General features: G+C 33.6%; 2 protein-coding genes across 7 annotated transcripts; both read left to right on the top strand.

The window, feature by feature from the left end:
* The first annotated feature begins 2,629 nt into the window (after nt 1–2,629).
* On the top strand, nt 2,630–11,901 carry LOC117908785 (vacuolar cation/proton exchanger 5-like). 4 transcript variants are annotated; one of them, XM_034822524.1, is made up of 12 exons: nt 2,630–2,823; nt 3,852–3,960; nt 6,179–6,445; nt 6,543–6,610; nt 6,699–6,727; nt 7,487–7,683; nt 7,780–7,992; nt 8,895–9,029; nt 10,030–10,146; nt 10,222–10,275; nt 10,621–10,737; nt 10,864–11,454. In XM_034822524.1, exons 3-12 carry the CDS (start codon nt 6,179–6,181, stop codon nt 11,056–11,058), a joined length of 1,392 nt encoding a protein of 463 aa, XP_034678415.1. In that variant the 5' UTR covers nt 2,630–2,823; nt 3,852–3,960; the 3' UTR covers nt 11,059–11,454. The 4 variants fall into 4 exon arrangements, with proteins under 4 accessions (XP_034678415.1, XP_034678414.1, XP_034678412.1 ...); XM_034822525.1 differs by lacking the exons at nt 2,630–2,823; nt 3,852–3,960 and adding exons at nt 5,413–6,052; nt 11,461–11,901 and having other exon boundaries at nt 10,864–10,960; XM_034822523.1 differs by lacking the exon at nt 3,852–3,960.
* Nucleotides 11,902–13,646: 1,745 nt separating this feature from the next.
* On the top strand, nt 13,647–21,024 carry LOC117908786 (probable amino acid permease 7). Of its 3 annotated transcripts, XM_034822528.1 has the most exons (8): nt 17,973–18,202; nt 18,334–18,440; nt 18,528–18,761; nt 18,887–18,980; nt 19,246–19,460; nt 19,651–19,784; nt 19,864–20,091; nt 20,415–21,024. In XM_034822528.1, exons 2-8 carry the CDS (start codon nt 18,371–18,373, stop codon nt 20,814–20,816), a joined length of 1,377 nt encoding a protein of 458 aa, XP_034678419.1. In that variant the 5' UTR covers nt 17,973–18,202; nt 18,334–18,370; the 3' UTR covers nt 20,817–21,024. The 3 variants fall into 3 exon arrangements, with proteins under 3 accessions (XP_034678417.1, XP_034678420.1, XP_034678419.1); XM_034822526.1 differs by lacking the exons at nt 17,973–18,202; nt 18,334–18,440; nt 18,528–18,761; nt 18,887–18,980 and adding exons at nt 13,647–13,853; nt 14,857–15,093; nt 15,887–15,980; XM_034822529.1 differs by lacking the exons at nt 17,973–18,202; nt 18,334–18,440; nt 18,528–18,761; nt 18,887–18,980 and adding exons at nt 13,695–13,853; nt 15,887–15,980.
* Nucleotides 21,025–21,118: the final 94 nt, after the last annotated feature.

Below are 21,118 nucleotides of genomic sequence, written 5' to 3'. Positions count from 1 at the left end.
ATTGACCGAATTAAAGTCTTCAAAAATATTCAAAATTTCTCCATTCCAAAATTACCTAATTGCTCTCCACACTAATCCTAAATATTTTTTAATAAAGATTTAAATATTTAAAACCATTAAAATAAATACTTTCTTATTAAAACAATTTTTTCAAAGTAATAAGATAAAAATCATGAAATCTTCAAAACTATAATTACAACAAATATTTTTAACTTTAAAACTAATTTCATAATTTAAATTAATGATTTTAAAAAATAAAAATGTTATAAAAATAATTTTTTATTTTTAATGCCATTTAAATATGATTTTTTTTAATCTCTATTGATAACAATGAAATTATATTTACAAAGGCAAAATAGTAAAAATATATATTTCATTTAGTTTACTTATAATGAACAATTCAAACATGATTGATTTTAATTTTATTTCCTATGTGTTAATTTTTGTAGAGAATGTCTTAATGACATAGTTTGGTAAAAAAAGAAAAAAAATATATCAATAATCGTCTTAATGTCAAATTCAAGTTATTTAAAAATCGTATAAAACCTATTAGAAACTTTATACACCCTTGTACACTTAGCACATTTCCCTTGTATAGTTAGTGTAATATCCTTATACAGTTAGTGTACTACCCGTGTACTACCCTTGTACAATGACATAAATTTCATATATCTCCTAATTTATATATCCATGTAGGTGTATTAATCATATTTTCAATGGTTTGGTTGAGAAAATGGTAGATGACTTAGGGTCAATTTTTTTCCCCAAATATCATTATTGGGAAAAATATTAGAATTTTCATATAAGAGTTAAATAAAGTGCATGACATAAGTGTACAATCATTGGGTGACAAAGAAAATAAAAAAGTAGTTTAGAATCCATTAAAATCATTCACAAAGGGTAATATTGTACACCTTTGTATAATTAATACATTTCCCTTGTACAGTTAGTGTAATACCATTATACAATGACACAAATTTTATATTTCTCCTAAGTTATGTGTCCATATAGGAGTGTTTAACCATATTTTCAATGATTTAGTTGAGAAGATGGTAGATGATTTAAGGTCAAAAAATTTTTTCTCCAAATATTATTATTATGGAAAATATTGGAATTTTCATGCGGGAATTAAATAAAGTGCATGACATATATGTACAATTCATGAGTGATAAAAAAAATAAAGGAATGACTCATAATTGATTATAATATTTCACAAAGGGTAGCCTTGTACACCTTTGTACACTTACTACATTTTCCTTATACAGTTAGTGTAATACAATTGTACAGTGACACAATAAATAAATAAATAAAATTTATTACTTTTTTATTTTCATATAAAAAAAATAGTACTAAACAAGGTTTTCAATTTCATTTTAAAAAATAGTTTTCATTTTTTAATTAAAAATATTTTCAAAAAGAGACAATATAGAAAATAAAATTTATTTTTAAAAATAAAAAATAAAAACTAGAAAAATATTTTAAAACCAAACTCAAATATAATCTATATAATTTTTAACTACTTGTTTTCATCTAAAATAAGTAAATATACCTTTCAACCATTTTATATAAGAAAAATTCAATCTCTACTATGTATTGATATAATCCACTTCTAAAGTTCAGTCATATGAAAACATTTTAATTGAGTACTTAAAATAAAAACTTTTCATCCATTCTCTTTCTTTCTTTTTCTTTTTCTTATGTTAATAAATTTTCAATTAATTCAAATCATTAAAATAAATCCTTAATAAAAAAATTTGTAACATTTCATATAACTTATTACTAAAAGTCATGTTCAAAAAGTTATTAAAATGAGGAAGAAATAAGATTAAAAAAAATAAACATTTTATTTTATAATAGTAAAAAAAAAAACTTTAAAATACTTTTTAATATAAAAAAAATTAAAATAGTGAATATATTTATTTTAAATAGTATTATAATCATTAAATTATTTACTTCTAAAATATAAAAGATAAAAATAAATGTAAAATGTAATTTTTATTTATTTAAATTAATATTTTTTTAGAAAGTATTTTCCAAAATAGTCTTTGAATCATTAATATAATTTTTGTTTATTTATAATTTAAAAATAAAAAAATAATTTTGATTTTTCAATTATTTATAAAAGAGTTTAAAAAAATAATGAAAAATCCAAAAATGATTAAATAAGAAATAATAGTGGCATGTGAAGAGTGGTAGAATAAAGACAAAAATAAGTCAAGTGGGTATTTTTGTCTATTCCCATCTCATATCCTTAAAATCAATTATAGGTGTTTGAAGGACTCTTTATTAATTACCAAAGCCAAATGGGTCTAAAGCCCAATTCTCCTTGAAATAAAAAATTTCTGAAAACGAAAATGAAAAATGAAAAATGAAAAATGAATTAATTAAAAATAATGAGAACTAATTAAGTAAAAAATAAATTAAATTACTTAATAATAAATTTGAGAAAATTAAATTTTTTGTGTTGCTGTTTGATAATTTATTTTGTATGTTGTTAAAAAAATGAAGTAAGAAAGAAAAATGAATTGAATTGAAGAAAAAGAAAAGAAAAAAAACAATATAATATAATATGTTATATTAGTGGTCGTTTGGTCTCTGGGAGATTAAAAAGCAAGGAAAAGGGAAAAAAAAAAAAAAATGAGAGAAGTGCAGAGGGCGTCAGCGACTGTAAGAGGAAAACACACCACTGTTCTTTGGCCAGCCATTTCGACGGCCAAACGTGCTTATTTTCACGTGAAATTTTGAGGGAACACTCTACTCGACACAAAGAACATTCGTATGATGTCGGATTTCGTTTTCAACGGTGGGATTATTAGATCTGTGGTAAGGAGACTTAACCCTAAAACTTTTATTTAATGTCTTTTACTTTAAAAAAAATTATAAATCTCATTGTTGAAAGTTAAATAAATAATATTTATGATACGAGAAATTTTATTGGGTAATTTAGGAATTTTCCTTGAAATTTTTGTGTTATAAATAATTGTGGAAAATAATTGCATTTGGTTACTGGAATTTATTGGGATTGTTGAGAAATAATGGAATTTTGGTAGAAATTATGTTTAGTTGATATTTGAATTAGTGGAGAATTTATTTGGTTTTTTTTGGTAATTTAATTGTGGATAAATAATTGTATTGACTATTGGAGTTTATTAGGATTGTTGAGAAATAATAGAATTTTAGTATAAATTATGTTTAGGTGATATTTGAATTATGGAGAATTTATTTGGTTGTTTTTGGTAATTTAATTGTGGAAAAATAATTTTATTTGATTATTAGAATTTATTGAGATTGTTGAGAAACAATGAAATCATTGTAATTTTATTTATATTTGAATTAGTGACAATTTTATCTAATATTTGTGATATTTGTGAATGAGGATAATTAATCTCATTGCATATCATATACATTATGGTTGTGTGAAGGAAAAATAAAAATTGTGAAAGGTGCATGAGATTAAAAAATAAAAATAAAATAGTAATGAAAAGTAAAGGTCCATAAGAAGCGAATAAGAAGAAAGTGAGATCCCTAGGATGAAAGATCCAAAAATCTACCTTGGAAAGACTTCAAATGGCCAGCGTATTTGGGTACGAACGCATATCCTTCAGTGAAAGCTTGAGAACGACAGCGCACTGTATGACTGTATGTCACATATCCACATACATTTTATTTAATTGTTAAAAATTGTTTAATTGTTATAATTATATAAATTAAAATTTTTGAGTTGATCAATTATGATGGAATGTTTATTTTGTGTTAACTTGAACCTTAGTAATCTCAATTAACCCTTTGGGTATAAGACACCCTACTAAGCAATGTGGAATACTCACCCCTTCATTCTTAAATCTTTTTAGATGCAGATATAACTCTTGATGATCAGTGGATGGGATAGGGAGGGCTTGAAGATGCCTCAGTAGATTTTTGGAGCAACTTAGAGGATTTTGTTATCATTGGTTGTGTTAGGTTAGTGGAACATGTTCTAATAGATTTTTTTTTTTTTTAAATTATGTAATTGTTTATGGACTATATTTTGAATTAAACTTGCTTTATTGTGGACACTCTTGTTAGACTCTGATTAGAGATCTTATTGATATTAAATTATGTGTTGTTCTTGAGTAGTTGTTGTATTTTGATAAGTTGGAATGTTAGTTGGAGGGAGCTCTAGTGTGTTTATGTTTAGAAAAAAAAAAAATTAGAGCGTTTTGGTTGACTGCTAAATTGGATTAGGAGGAACCTTTAGGGTCAAATGATGTTGTTTTGAGTATTATTTTTTATTTTACTTTTTATCCATGTGGCAGACTTAGTTGGCAAGAGAAAAGGGCAAAATGGTAACCCAAATATACATGGGTCAAAGTGTATGAAACTCTAATATTTTCTTATGATAATATGATATTTAAATATGGAAAGTTTTATTTTTTTTTTAAAATTAACTAATAATTTTTAAGAACTATTTTAAAAATAAAAATAAAAAACCTTTACTATATTGCATTTTAAAAAATAATTTCAAGGTAAGTTCATATTTGTTATAACTCTTAAAATTTATTATTATTTTATAAACTAAAAACGGAAATAGATCAAAAGGTGCATGTGGATTTTTTTTAATATTCTTCTTTTAAAAAAAATTATTAAAATACAATTGTTTAAAAATTAAATACAAAAAATACGATCGATTTTTTATTTTTGCATTAAACTCATCTTTTTAAAAGATGAATTCACTTTTTATATTGAACTTGTTTATTTTAAAAACAGTTCAATTTTTGTATTGAATTCATCTTTTCAAAAGATGAGTTTTCCCTATTAATAAACCCGTCTTTTCAAAAAACGAATTCACTTTTTTTACATTGAACTCATTTATGAAAAAACAAATTTATTTTTATATTGAATTTGTGTTTTTAAAAACAAATTCTACTCAAAATTGAAAAGTACCGTAATTTTAAAATTATGTTTTATATTATGACTTTTTAAAAAATACACTATTTTTGCAGAAAACCAAAAATTTGTACTTGTTTTCATAATTTCTACATTTTAAGTACCTATATAATTTAGTATGATCACATATAAATGAAAAAATTATACTTATAAGTAGCTTTATTTTTAATTGTTTAAATTAAGATTAGAATTATATTACGAATTTGTCGTCACCACCCTTTCATTAAAAAACAAATATTGAAAGTAAATATAAGGTATAGTCGAGAAGAATATGCAAAGGGTTTCTAGATTAAAAAGTTCGAAAAAAAATCAATTTTTGAAGCTTAACTTTTTATCTTTGTTTTTTTATTTCATTTGAACAAAAATATTTTTATTATTTTTTTAAAAAATAACTAAAACTTATATATATATACTTTTATAAAAGACATTTATACCAAATGAGTTCGTAAAGCATGGGAAGGGTGGGAGTCACATGCAAATAACCGAAAATGGGGTCCATCCCATAGCCCAGATCAGAAACGGTAACTGAAATCTGTAAAAAGAAATTCTAAAAATGGAAGGCAACCGCCGACTTTGCCGGGAAAATTCTTCACCTAGCGCCTCTCGGCTCCTCTCCAACTCTGTCTCATCTCCTTCTTCATCCAAAAACCAAACAACCTTCAATCTCGCAATTGGGTCTCACTCGGCCAGTACAATTCAATTACGAGTTTGACCTCCGTTTCTTTAACACTTCAGCCTTTATCTCAGATCTACTGACACCTCACTTTGGAATTTTGCGTTTGAATCAAGGCAATGAATGCCCATCAATTCATTCGTGGGTCAGATCAACGTCAGTTTTCTCTCATAATTTATTGCATTTAATTCTGCCATATGCCCAAGAAAGGGACAGGAGACTCATAAATTTCTGAATTGTTTCTAATGATTTGAGAAACATTCTACCAGGAAAAAGGAAAAAAAAAAAAAACTACGGGTTTCTTGTTGGGATATGTGATTTGAGAAGTATTTGTGCCTCATAAGTTTTGTTTCTTCGGTAACAAGAAATACCCAGGTGGATTTGTTCTTGGGTTTTACATAAAGGAGGATGGACTACAGGTTACAGTTTGTTGGGCTCCAATCGAATCCAGAAGTAAGTCTCTCGAAAAGCCAACCTGGCGCAGTAGAATTTTGGAGACCCCCTGTTTTTTGTTTGCTGAAAGGTATGAGACTGTGAGTGGTATGATGATTTCTAATGGAAGGATGTTTGTTATGACAGATGGAGATGGGATCATTAGAGGAGAGATCAAATCATGAGCTTGAGGATGAGAGTCTCATAAGTCCAGCAAAAATTGGGCAAAAGACAAATTCTTTTCATGCACCACAATTGGGATCTTCTTGTCGAGATTGGCGAATTTGGAGCAGTAAACTTTTGGGGAATGCTGTATTTATGAGCATCCGGGTTGTTGTTTTCTCCAACAAACTCAACTTGCTTATGCCTTTTGGGCCTCTAGCAGTCTTAGTCCATGGTTTGAGTGACCATAATGTGAGTTTCATATGTTTATATACTGTCTCTTGCATATATTTATTATATATGGAATGAATTGAGTGATTCTTTGCTGATTTGCTATGGTGGTTTACAGGGCTGGGTCTTCTTTCTAACCTTGTTAGGGATAACACCATTGGCTGAGCGTTTAGGTTATGCTACAGAGTAAGATCTAATTCCATTTCCCCAATACTATCTCTTTGCATAATACAGGTTGGATTGCTAATATGGCCCAACCATTACTTTCATACAGGCAACTGTCTTTCTATACTGGGGATACAGGTAAATGTTCTGTTATATCTTAATTTTGATAAATTATATTTGGCATTCTCTCTTCTGTTCTCAAAAGTGCCATTGCTAGATGTCATAGCTTGATAACTTTTTGCTGGACAGTATAGTTGTCTGCAGTATCAGCTGAATCTTGGTTGGTAATGCTGTTTAATCTATTTGTTTATTTGTCTTCTGCTTTCCATTGTGCCCTTACATGGTAAAAAATAAATGGGTAGCTTGGATGCTCTTGTAATTGACACTGTATTACCAATTGTAGCAGTAACCATTGAACGGGTGAATTATGAGGATAAGTACAAAAGACGTGTTGTCGGAAAGGAGTGCCTGTGCTTTCATCTTTTACAGTAGTTTGCCTTTTGGAATGTTCTGGTGACTTTTCTGTTATTTGTCAACTACATTTTCTGATCTTCTAATTTCTAAGCATTTTTTATACCTTTCCAGAGGACACAACTAGCTACTTCAAGTAGAAATGGCAAGTAGTAAATCACTATTGCTTTGATTGTTGGCATTGAACTTATTAGTTATTACTTTACCTAGTTGCTGCCTCATAATGGCCATGAAAGTACACTTCATTGCTTTTCTTTTCTGCATTTCTTACATTAATATGCATATGTGTGCCTGTTTGAGCTTGTGCTTGGAACATTTAGATTTACATTTATCTACAAGCACAGCCAGTTATATTGATTATTTTCGTCTATAGAATGACAACTTCTGCCTGAGTTCATTTTTAATCTGTTAACTTGGAAATTGCAGTTGGGGGTCTTTTGAATGCTACTTTTGGAAATGCAACAGAACTAATTATATCAATTTATGCTTTGAAAAGTGGTATGATACGTGTTGTTCAGCAGTCATTACTGGGCTCAATTCTGTCAAATATGTTATTGGTGCTTGGATGTGCATTCTTTTGTGGTGGGATTGTTTTCAATAACAAGCAGCAGGTGTTTAACAAGGTAGATATCTGAAGAATTTTTCTTTCATTTTTCCAGGGCTCTTGTTGCTTCTGGTATTGTATCCTTTATGCTATATCTGATTTAAGTTGCATGCAGGCAATTGCTGTTCTGAACTCTGGGTTGCTATTGATGGCAGTCATGGGCCTACTCTTTCCAGCTGTTCTACACTTCACACACACTGAAGTTCATTTTGGGAGGTCAGAGTTGGCTCTTTCAAGGTTTAGCAGCTGTATTATGCTTCTGGCATATGCTGGCTACCTTGTTTTCCAGTTAAAGAGCCAAAAGGATCTATATATGTCTATTGCTGAGGTTGGTCCCTTTTTCTTTTAAATGTTTTCATAATCAAGTTTCTTGCTGTTTTTTTTTCTTTTACTAAACTATAGAATATGTTATATTTTCAAAACTTAATAGATGTAACTAAAACTGGTGCTACCAAATATTTTGAACCAATTAATATCCTCATTCCAGAAAGTTTTTCATGTTTTATAATTTGTAGGACCAGCGATTTTACATATCATATATACTTTGCAATTTCTGGATTCTAGTTTTGTACATGCTTGTAATTTAATCTTCTTAGAATAATTTAGGAAGACAGATATGTAGAATCAAAAAGTGGCTCCCGCAACATTATAAAATGGACAGAGTTCGGATTTCACCTCTCATCTTGTCAAATTAATTTGAAATCAAAAGTCATCAGCTCCTTGTTGGAGATCTGTAGGAAGGCTTTGGAGGACTAAATCTCACTTCTAGTAAATTTTATTTTGCTTTCATTTCTCCTTAACTTTCTGGAGAATGTGAATGCTTTGTGTCATCCCTGCCTCACAAAGGATAAAGTTTGGCCAATATGCGTCTGTAGGTGGTTGTGGGTGAAGGAATCATAAGCCTTGGTCTTACATTCAAGTGCTCTGTCCACCTTGTTACTAAAGATTTTCTTTATTAGAATCTGTAATTGCCAGAGAAGTAAAACAGAATTGTGAAGAATAGTTTTTCTTCAACTCAAGAAAATTTGGCCACATGTAGTTATATATATGGCTCAATGCTATAGCTCAATAATTTATATATTGAAAAAGATCACTTAGCTGGTTTGTGCAACTTGGCTTTGCCTTTTGATGGTTATTTCCTTCTTCATATCCCTATGTTATGTTATTTAATAAAATTCTTTGCAGCTTGGATTAGTTCCATCAGCTCATTCATTAATTGTATGAACTCAGGGAGGGACTCTGCCTGAAGAGGGCTCAGATGATGATGAAGGTCCAGAGATCTCTAAATGGGAATCAGTAATTTGGCTTTCAATCTTAACTGCTTGGATAGCAATCCTATCAGAATATCTTGTTGATGCAATAGAGGTAATTTTTTTTGCCTCCCAACAATTTCATTTCCTTCATTGATTATATGCATAAAGACATTGAATAAAAGTGGGCGCAACCGTGGAATAGAGGAAGGATACAAGACATCTAATAAAAGGGGGCATAAGATATATATAAGGGGGGCACAACTTACATTTCCTTGGTCGATTATATATATAAAGTCATTCAACAAAAGGGTTGATGTAGAACAATTGAGAGAAAAATAATGTAGGGGAGAGAAATAGGAGCAAAGAGATAGAAGTAGGAAACAGAGATCCCAAAGAAATTACAAATATTATTACTAAAAAAAGTTCCAAAGTATTTAATATCATTGGACCTATATATAGATAGACAATCCTAACTCTAGTACTAATTTTAATAATCTTAACTCTAATAAAACTTTTATCACTAAATAACAATCTTAAAATAAATAATAAATAACAAAACCTGTCACATATTATATTTATGCCTAATAAGTGCATTCAACATCTTTATGTCCATCAAGGGATCACAACCCTAGCATAGTGAAAGTACACAAGGATATCCAAGAAACAAAATGAAAGATAAAACATGAACTTTTAGAAGGATTGAGCTGGTCCTAAAGAATAAAGTATTGATTTTTATTTACCTCTAATGCTTCAAGGAGCTATTTATACAAAAGTAACTTAAAAAAATATATGTTTTACATGGTACAGTTCAGTTCATTATGATTTTTTTTCCTTGTTTAAACAAAATGCTAGCTTGGAATATACTATTAGACCTTCTATCAAACTTATGAACATGATTCATTGGAAAAAAACTATATAAGATGATTTGATGTTGGTCACATTCAATTTCATTTATCAACTAGCAGTCCCCTTCCCTCCACCCAATGGTTTCTTTGAGAAAGATTACCGTATTATCAATTGTTATAGAATGGAAGTTTTATGCAGCCACTTTATGTTTGTCTTTGTGCTAGTTTACAACTTATGAGCTTTCTGGTTGCATGTTTATAATGCAGGGCGCATCGATTGCATGGAAAATGCCTGTTTCATTTATTAGCGTGATTTTGCTTCCAATTGTAGGGAATGCTGCAGAGCACGCAAGTGCTATTATGTTTGCTATGAAAGACAAGCTTGTGAGCATTTTCCTGGCTTTCATTTCATGTGTTACTGTTCTTAATTTCCTAGAATTCACCTCAGCTTTTCTGCAGGACATTTCCTTAGGAGTGGCAATAGGGTCATCAACACAGATATCTATGTTTGCGGTAGGTACTCAGCATTGCATAGGTCCAAGTACATTCCATATCTTATTGTCAGTTCTTTTCCAGGTTAATCACATGGAATTTTTGCTAGCACTAGACTTTCTTCTGAGTGTGACTCTATAATATGATATACAAATGTTAACAAGACTTGGGAAGATAAATAATTTATGGAGTAGGAAGGTTGCTGATTAAACGGTAGGTATATATATGTATGTACTCATGAATGTATTATGTGTTATGTATGTTTGTAAGTGTATAATATACTTATTTATCGTATAAATTTGTTCACATGCAATGCTCATGATCAACAAGTAGTCTCCTAAATCTATACTGCTGTAATTATTGCAGATTCCCTTTTGTGTCGTTATTGGGTGGATAATGGGCTGCCCCATGGACTTAAATTTTCAACTTTTTGAGACAGCAACACTTTTTATAACTGTTTTGGTTGTGGCCTTCTTGCTTCAGGTTTGTATTTCAATGAAGGAACACAGATCTGTATACTTTGATAGTGGTGTCTTGTAAATAGTCATCATTATTTCTCTGTTTGGTTATTTCACAATAACTTACATATTCCTCTTGTTTTGTTTGCAGGAAGGCACTTCTAATTACTTTAAAGGACTAATGCTCATTCTTTGCTATCTAATAGTTGCAGCAAGTTTCTTTGTACATGTCGATCCTACTTCAGTAGGTCAGTTTTTAGTCAAAATTTTTAACTGGTGTCCATGTGGACGAATTAAACCAAAATATATTCCCTGTGATTCCAACAAAGTTCTCAGCAGTTATTGAAAAATTGTACATAGATGTCCTTGCTAGCCAGCATGGGGGATGGGGGAAGAACTAGGCACTAGAGAAGTAGGATTTAGAAAGTCTAGATTACTCTTGTTTTTTGGCTGATGCCTTTGGTTTTTACTAGTCAATAAAGGTTAACCTAATTGACTTGACCCATCCTGTAATTGAGGTAACTTTTTCTGTTACTATATTGTTTGCAAGAGATTACTGTAGGAGCTTTTGCTATGGACTACTATTGTTGGTAACACTTATTTCTGTTGCATCTGGGTGGCCTGGATTAGTTGAACCATTCAATCAAAAGGGGGTTCCTTCAGTTGATTTAATAATTTCCACATTATATTCTCTCTGCTTGAAACTTGTTATAGTTTTTCCAGAATCTAACGTAATGTGATTTTGCAGAACATAAAACATAGTGAGTGAAGCTGTGGATTCGTGAGGTGGATCTCCTAAAGCTGCACCCCTTCACTCTGTATATATTGCTGACAAACTGTTCCACCTACATAGCTTTCAGTTTCAAGCTTCTAATTGAATACATTCTTTGCCCTTGAGTTTGTACTTTGATATTAGTTTTTCTTCAGTAAACTTAATTGACCAGGTGTTTGGCTGATTCTATTGTCCTTAAGCCCCTACTCTGATTAAACATTCACTTAGATAACTGAAATTGTGTATCTTGTATAAAATACTGAGAATTTTTGTCCATCTACAGGCAGTTTAGAGGTCTGATAGGAAATTGATTGGCTCCAGAGTTCTGTCGCATTAAAGGATAAGGGAGACATAACCACAACTAAAACTGATGGTATATGATTGGATTTAGAACTTAATGAAATGACACTTTCTTCTTCTTCTTCTGGTAGTAATCTAGTTTCCTCGTCGCTATCTAAAAATGGCTGAGCAGTTTCCTTCACATAACTGGATGGTTGACTTGAATTTTTCAGTTTCAGACCCTTAACATTGAGTCCACATACCACATTAATATGTTTACTGTGTGGGACGCTCGCAGGTCTCATATGCCCATCTGGGTCATAGCCTGAAAACATAAGGCCAAGTACCTTTGTCCATCTGTCCAAAGGGAAGCAGACGACACAAAACCGGAATATGCCGCCTGATAAGCATTAATAGCAACAGACATTAAGTGCCTTGATTAACACAACCGTTATGGAGTTAAAGCGCCAGTCTTTAAGGCTCATCAAAAGCTTGACAGCCGTTATGAGCCAACAATCATTGACTTAAGGAAGATAACACACGATCAAGAGCAATTAAAGGCACCATTAAGACACTTGAGAAAACATTACAATTGTGCAAGAATAAATAGCCACTCTTGAACCATAAAGGGGGGTATGCTGCCATTTTTCCAAAAAAACTATTTTCTTGCTCCAGTTCTTTATCTCTCTGACTTAAGCTTCGAAGGGACATGCCCAAAAAACCCATCTGGATATTCCTGTGTGCAGGTCGAACTATCCGTCTACATTTCAAAGGCTAGCTAGACACCCCTCATTGGCCAAGCACCAACATACTGGATGTATGTTCTGTTGTGATAGTTGTATATGCTCCATGTCACTTGGATTGAAAAGAATATCAGCTCTTTGTCTGTTTTCAGAAGTGTATATTGGTGGGGTTTCTAAAAGGGTTTTTGTCCAAGTGATCATAATAACAAAGTTGTGAATCAGGAACTTTCGAGGCAAGAATGATTATAAGACAAAGAGAAGAACATAACTTGAAATGGTTGGAAGCAACTCAGAAAAGTTAAGCATATAACTATATAAATAAGAAGTGTGTTGTAGATTAACTCTAAGATAGTTATTATTCACAAACTCCAATTCTTGGAGGCATAATATTAGACCTTTGTGAATATGGGAACTCTAGCTCTTTACGGTATAGAAGAACTTTCAAATGGTTTGTGTACAAGCTACAAACTCCTTATAAGCCCTTCAATCCCGTTGACAATGTGGTAGCCACCAAGAAAAAGCCAACCACCTGTTTTCGACCATAGTGATAGGGGGATGGATTTTCAAAATGGACAAATTGTCTAGCGGTGGCAACAAATAATACCAGTGACTCAGATGGCTTTTGCTCCTACCTACCCAAACTTAACTGAATTCCAGTTGCCTAATATTCAATTCTTGAATTTTCTCTTATCTTGCCTATATTTCACCAAGTTCTTTGATTTTTTTCTTATGTTTTTACTTGCTTCTTAAGGAACAATCAAATCTACAAGATGACAGGCATTGGACTTTATGGGCTTGCATATGAACAATGGCTTGAAGTCGACCTCTAGGAAGAAAAAAGGAAAAGTGAGTTTACATGCTTGGTGGTCCAACGTATGAAAGTCCAAACGATGATGTCACCACTTGGTAATATATACCAATAACAAATGGTTTTCATTAGGTGTAACAAAAGTTTCAGAATTTCTTTTGCCTTCTTAGTTGTAATTTTTTTTTTCTCTTTAATTGGTATATATTACCTATAAACCAAAGACCAGAAAAACTTAGTGGGCAAAATGATACGGTAACGGGGCAGGATAAGAGCGACCCAATTAGGGAAGGGCACGTTTTATCCATCCATTTTGTGATTTGATGGGCCTCCTCATTTTCATGTAACTATAAACTTGACTGTGTTGCTTATGACATAAGGGACCTGTTTTTCTGTTAAAACCTCCTTTGAGAAGTTGGATCCAAAATTGCTAAATTTTTTGAAGGAGAGAGATATGGGGAGTGAAGGAGATGATCAACAGTCTCCATTACTGGGAAGCTACGCTTCATCTTTTGATCCAGAGGAGTCTTTCCAAAGAACAGGTAAACTTTGAGCTTGACTCTACTCATGAAGTTGTTGTTTCCATTTCTTACTTTCTTTTAGGGAAGGAAGCCATGTCTTCAGATTCTATTTAGTCTTCAGAAACTCTCTGAAAATGCAGGCAATGATTGTTGAGTCCAAAATATTGTCTGTCTTGAAATATAGGAAAATGAAATGATGGGTGGAAACCAAAATTTATGTTTGTAAAGTTGGATGTTGGGATTATGCTGGTGAAGAGAAGTGCAGGTGTTGAACAGGGGTTTCTCAGAAAAACCAGGTGTGCTGCACCACCTGGGTAGGAGGTTATTTTTAGAAGGTGCCTGGATAGTGGGTACACCACTATTAGAGGTTACAAATCTAGGTGGTATGTATCATCTAGGCAGGGGAGTGATGGAGGCATTGCCCAGATAGCAGCAGTTGCAGTGAGATAGAGGAGGGAGGGTAGTGGGAAATGGGAATCCAAACCACAAATTTAGGCGGTATCATCTAGGCAGGGGCGTGATGGAGGGTCTGCAGTTGGGATACAAAATACTCATTTAGGAGGTAATATCTAGGTGGGAGAAAGATGGAGGCTCTGTCCAAATGGCAATCGCAATTAGGGGGGGATACAAACACCAAATGATGCCAACTCTCTTACAGTTGTGACTGCACTCTCTCTCTCTCTCTCTATGTATGTATAGATCTTGTGTCTCTTTTGTCTTAGGCAGAACCCAAAAGATGATACAAACAGCAAGTTGGCCCCAACCCCATGATGCAAACTTAATTTTGTAACATCTCTGTGTTGCACCACATGGAGGATTTTCTGATTATGGAAAAAACTGTTACAGACTCCCTTACAATTTTCCAACTCTAGCCATAGATTTCTTCATTGGCTTATACTCAGAAACTCATTGTGATTATGACTTAATTTATTAGAAATAAAATAAATGATCGGACCAACAATGAAAGTGTACTATATCATATTGGCTATATCTATATTAATTTAGGTTGAAATTTGATGTGAAGGGACCCAATGGACTGCAATGGCACACGTAATAACAGGCGTGATAGGGGCAGGGGTACTGTCTCTTGCATGGAGCGTGGCTCAGCTTGGGTGGATTGCAGGTCCAGTGATGTTGATAGTATTTGCAGGGATCACCGTTTTTTCTACCTACCTTCTCTGTGACTGCTACAGATCACCTGATCCTGAACATGGCCCCACCAGAAATAGCTCTTACACCCAGGCTGTTAAATTCTATCTAGGTGAGCACCCACAGCTTTGTCTCCTCCATAAAGACCACTTGCTACCCACAATGAGAATAGGCCCCATTTTTATTTATTACTCCAAACTAAATACATGCTAAGTTTTAAATTTCTTCCTATAAATAAATAAAAATTAAAAATTAAAAATAAGAATATTAACCCATTAACATGCAAGAAAATCAATACATCCTCTGTTTTTATTTTTTACACAAGACTTTTATTAAAAAAAAAAAAAAAATCATTTTCATATCCACTGTTGAAGCAAATAATCACTATACCCAATTGATTGCCTGTCCCTGATTTGGTAACACTTTCTCCCTCCACAAGCTTTTCCTATGCGTCCCAAACTCTTCCCATTAATCAACCACTGCCTAACCTACATGGGTTGCAGTCAGTGAGAGGGTCCATGTTGATTAAAATTTTCTTCTGCTTTGAATAAATTTTGCCTCTATTCAATTAAATATACACTTCTGACCTCAAATCAATTAAACCCAATTAAAATCAAGCGTTATGTCAATCTATATGGTCCACTAAAAATATTTATTTAATTTGATTGGCAGTAGACTTCAAATAAACCATCCGATCTTTCCCTTCCTTCACCAGAAACACCTATGGCTGACCCGCAAGCAAACAAGAGTTTTGGCCTGATGAAACATTGATTTCCAAGGCCATTAATATGTAGGTTAGTCGTGTAGAGGGGTCGTTGTCGTGTCACTTGTGGCACATGGCACATGGGTGATGCTGATGCCAAATCTGTGAAAAGTTTAAAGAAAAAGAGTGCTACATGTTTCAGGAGGCAAGAACCAACGCTGGTGCGGACTCTTCGCCAATGAGAGCCTCTACGGAGCTGGAATCGCCTACAACATTACTGCTGCCTCTAGCGTCAGGTATCTTCTTCTTCATCTTCTTCATCTTCTTCTTCTTCTTCTTCTTCTTCTTCCTCATCTTCTTCTTCCTCATCTTCTTCCTCATCTTCTTCTTCTTCTTCTTCATCTCCAATCCCCACATCATTTCTCCATACTCCAAATAATGCTCCCCTACTGCAAGAGCTTTGTGTACGGTAGGAGAGTTTCCCTTTATTATTATTATTATTATTATTATTTGTTTATTTAGCCCTTAGTGATTAGTCGTGGTGGCAGTCAACCGTTACTCATTTTCGGTTTGTGGGCTGGGGCTAGAGAAAATCAACCACGTAGAAGACAAGCCGGGCCCAAATATGATAGGACATGGGCCTGGAACGGTCAACACTGAGCCCACTCTACCCACTCCATTCGGATATGGGAAAACGACATATTGTAGCCCACGAGGCGAGTAATCGTAGTCGACTAGTCGTAGGCTGTGCAGAGAAAAGTCAAAAATGGACAATAGAGAGGATGACCCATCTGGATGCCTTAATTTCATCGCCATCTTCCGAATCCAGGGAGTGATTCCGGGAACACGTTAGAGGATAGGAAATGTCAAAGTATGTGATGGCACATGGGTGTGAGTTGTGTCATGATGGGAACACTACTGTCACTGTAGTCAAAGTATGTGTGGGTACTTACTATTATTGGTTTCTTTCCATAGAGTTTTGACTACTGTTTTCATCTTATCGAGCTCCTGCACTCAACAAGGTAAGTCAAGCCTTGAATCTATTCTATATTGTTCCTGAATACATGGGCTACAAAAAAGTAATTTAGAACTGCTCTTAAAGAAAGATGGATGGGGGTTGGTCTGAATCATCACATGGGAGGTTAGCCACATGTTGGAGGACGAAGAGTTGTTGATGTCTATATGAAAGTAAGACAACAGTATCCTCAATTGAAAGCTAGAAACTGACAAACAATATCTGCCTTTGTAAATGCATAGTTGCATTCTAAGTTTGTGAATCTCAAATGCTTCAGGAGAAGATAAACAATATTTGTGCCCACCTTTAGCTTCCCTTTTATTCATAAAGGTAATAGTAATATGATGATCTCATCATAAAGATATTTCATGAAGAAAAGCTTCTCAAAGGCAGAAAATGTAAAAAGGGGGCATGGGCAAGTTGATAAGAGAGAAAACTGATGAGGGATGCTTTCTATTCAAATGATATTGTATGCTGGAAGAACTCATTAACCTATTTTAAGGTCTCTTTGTTTTTAAATAGAAAAAGTAAGGCCTTGAAGATGGTAATAACAGAGTTTTCAGAATGCTAAAGACAAAAGGGGAAAAAAAAATCAATGAAAGTCAGTTGCAAAGAAGCTAACCTTTGCAGTGATAGAATGGAAAAAATGAAACAAAAGTATCAATTAAGAGGAGGTTCTAACTTTAGGGAAAGAAGGAACCTCTTATGGTCCTTGGACATTGGAATGCTTGCAAATGTATGAGACAAAATTTTTGCATTTTTTTAAGTGGATTTCTTTGTCAGTGAAGGAGACTACTCGCCAACCCACTAGGATCCAGTGGCATGCTTCTGCTTTTCACAGTAAAGTTGAGGCAAGAAAACAATCTCAAAGAAAGGGGAAAGGATAAATCTCAAAGAAAAACATGATAATTGATCCAACTATCATTTGGAGGAGGATCTTGTTGACTTAGCACCATATATTCTTGTGGACTCTAAGTGCAAAAAGCCTACTAAAGTTGGATTCATAGAACTTTGTCTTTAAAAAAGCCAAACTTGTGTAGATTCCCTTGAAAAGGCCTCGAAAAATCTCCTATGATGAAGAGAAATTACTTGTAAGGGTATGATGAGATTTTTTTTTTGTCCCCTTTCTCCATAAGTAATCAGTATCACAACTTAGTAATTGATGAAAAATAATTAAAACAATTTCTTTATAAAATTGTTTCCTTTAGTACATGTCAATCTTCAAGATTCGAATCAGAGTGGAAATAGGAGCCATCTTCTCAATGATGGTAAAGACTTTAAACCTTGTATTATCATTTTTGGTGGGTTCTTTTCATACTACTATGCCATTTAGTTGGTAAATGTCGTTTTACAAGTGCTAAGTAAATCTGTTGGTCAATGCTGCCTTAAGCATTCAAGATTCAGTAGAATTGGAACATTATAAAACTAAAGGAACCTATGCTTAGTTTCCCATGCTGATGGAGGAAGCTTACACTACACTGAGGATATAGTTCCACACATAAGGTGAGAGGGAAATTAAAGCTGGTGTTATCCTGCAGCTGGTGCAGGAATAGATTCAATTTCACTGAAGTATGTATAGCATAGTCTTTTGTTTAATTATAATTGGTCTTAGGTTGTTCATATTGGATATACAGGTAGCAAACTTCATTGTTTACTCTGAATTGGATAAACATGGCAGTCCAGCACTCATTCGAACTGGCTAAAGGTCCCTGTGATGATGATGGGCGTCCGATGAGAACTGGTAAAGGCCTTCTAGGACTAGTTATTGGCTTATTGCTTGTAATTCAATATTGAATTTAGTGTCAATGGGCAAGGATTTATCAACCAGGAACTTTATGGAGTTGCATCGCTCACATAATTACTGCTGTTATCGGAGCTGGGGTTCTGTCTCTGGCATGGAGCACTGCACAGTTGGGATGGATAGCGGGGCCAATTTCCTTGTTTTGCTTTGCAATAGTCACCTATGTTTCTGCATTCCTCCTCTCCGATTGTTACCGATCTCCTCATCCTGTTACTGGAACTCGGAACTACTGTTACATGGACGCTGTTAGAGTGAATCTTGGTAGTACAAAAAAACCAACCTTGTCTACTTCTTTTAGAATCTCTGTCTCATCCTCATTTTAGGCTTTGTTTCTAATAGATTTGTCTCCTTTATATGCCTCCTGATTCGGTTTAGTGGTAGTTCAGGCGGAAAAAGGCAATGGTTCTGTGGTTTGCTTCAATATGTGAACTTGTATGGGACTGCTACTGCTTATGTAATTACCACAGCAACCTGTATGAGGTATTTCCTTCAGTGAAAGCTGGGATTTCTATATTTGTTTTTCAGCCCATGATTTGTAAATACTGTTACTTGGATCTCACCCTAATCAAGCACACTGAAGCATTATCCTGTATCGGAAGATCTAGATAACACACTTTTTTAGAAGGATCTTTAGAGGCTGCACTAGTATTGTGTGCATACACTACTACTTTTTCCCTTGTTAGTTTCTAGTTGATTTCATATTTGACACTGTCCCTATAATTTTTCTGTTCCTGGATTGATGCAGAGCAATTCAGAGATCAAACTGCTACCACAAGGAAGGGCATAATGCTTCATGTGCATATGGGGATTCTTTCTATATGGTGCTATTTGGAGTTATTCAGATTGTAATGTCTCAGATACCAGATTTCCATAACATGGAATGGCTCTCAATTGTTGCTGCAATCATGTCCTTCTCCTACGCTTCCATTGGATTAGGACTTGGCTTTGCAAAAGTAGTAGGTAACATTGTCAATCAATTTGTTATTTTTGTGAAATTACATGATGCTACTGTCAAGAAAAAACTCAAACCTATTGATGACTTCTATCAAGATCAGATAGATATTCCATTATTCATCACCCAAAGTTAATGAAAAGTATGGTTCATGGAGCTGGCCAACCAGACATTAGGTTCTTGTGCGTTTAATTGCAGAAAATGGGAAGATTAAGGGCAGTATTGAAGGAATCTCAGCTTCTAATACAGCTGACAAAACATGGTTGGTCTTTCAAGCGCTTGGAGACATCGCCTTTGCCTATCCATACTCATTAATTCTTCTTGAAATACAGGTTTGTCTTTGGTTGACATCTAGAATATTTTTTAAAACAACATAAAATAACTTTGTATTATGAAATTTGTGGAATGAAGGATACTTTGAAGGCCCCTCCACCAGAAAACAAGACCATGAAGAAGGCCTCAATGTCTGCAATCCTTATTACCACTTTCTTCTACCTTTGCTGTGGATGCTTTGGATATGCAGCCTTCGGGGATGATACACCAGGAAATCTCTTGACAGGTTTTGGATTTTTCGAACCTTACTGGCTCATCGACTTTGCTAATGCTTGCATCATTCTTCATCTCGTGGGTGGTTATCAGGTACACTACTATTTTATATCAAAACTAGTTGAACTTCAAAAACATGACTGAATCCCCTGTTTTCTTTATGCATGGAAACGCATACTCACATATTCCTATTCCCAAATATAGCTTCATTTTAGGTAATTCCACCAGAAAATTTTATGAACTTACAGATTAGAATTTTGCTTCCTTTTTCTAATAGGTATTGGCCTTTCCACATTATTTAATATGTTATTTTTCTGTCTAGTGGTACTCTACATATTTCTCATTTGTTTCCACAATTCAGATTGGTAATTTTTACAAGTCTTTTTTGTTGATACACTTTTTTTTTCATCTGTTAGGTGTATAGCCAGCCAGTGTTTGCATTTGTGGAAAGATGGGTTACCAGAAAGTTCCCAGACAGTGGATTTGTGAATAAATTCTACACCTTAAAACTCCCATTGCTGCCAGCTTTCCAGATGAATCTTCTCAGGATATGCTTTCGAACCACGTATGTTATATCTACAACTGGAATTGCGATGATTTTCCCTTACTTCAACCAGGTTTTGGGATTGTTGGGGGCACTGAACTTTTGGCCTTTGGCTATATATTTTCCAGTAGAAATGTACTTAGTGCAAAAGAAAATAGGGGCTTGGACAAGAACGTGGATCATTCTTCGGACGTTTAGCCTTGTGTGCTTGCTTGTATCAATAATTACCCTAGTTGGGTCTGTTGAAGGAATAATAAGTGCCAAGTTAAGCTAGAAACTAGTTGATGCTAGTGGGTAATGATTTATGGGAAGTTCTGCTGTCCATAAAATGAAGGAAAAGCTTGAATACATAACCATTGGAAACAATGTCAATGTAGTATAGTATTTCATAGAATAGGAGCCTTCTATTTGGCTGGGATCAGAAGGAGCCTACCATTGTAAAATTTCATATTGGAATACAAATGTATTACATCATTTGTCTATGCTCTTCTTAACCCAGTTTACAGCTAGCAGAGCCTGTAATCTAGCATTATTAAAGACCTTTGTTAAGTTCAAAAACCAAAACTGTAAAATGGA

This window comes from Vitis riparia, chromosome 19, assembly GCF_004353265.1.
Source record: "Vitis riparia cultivar Riparia Gloire de Montpellier isolate 1030 chromosome 19, EGFV_Vit.rip_1.0, whole genome shotgun sequence".
Lineage (NCBI taxonomy): Eukaryota > Viridiplantae > Streptophyta > Magnoliopsida > Vitales > Vitaceae > Vitis > Vitis riparia.
This window is presented reverse-complemented; position numbering and strand designations above follow the sequence as displayed.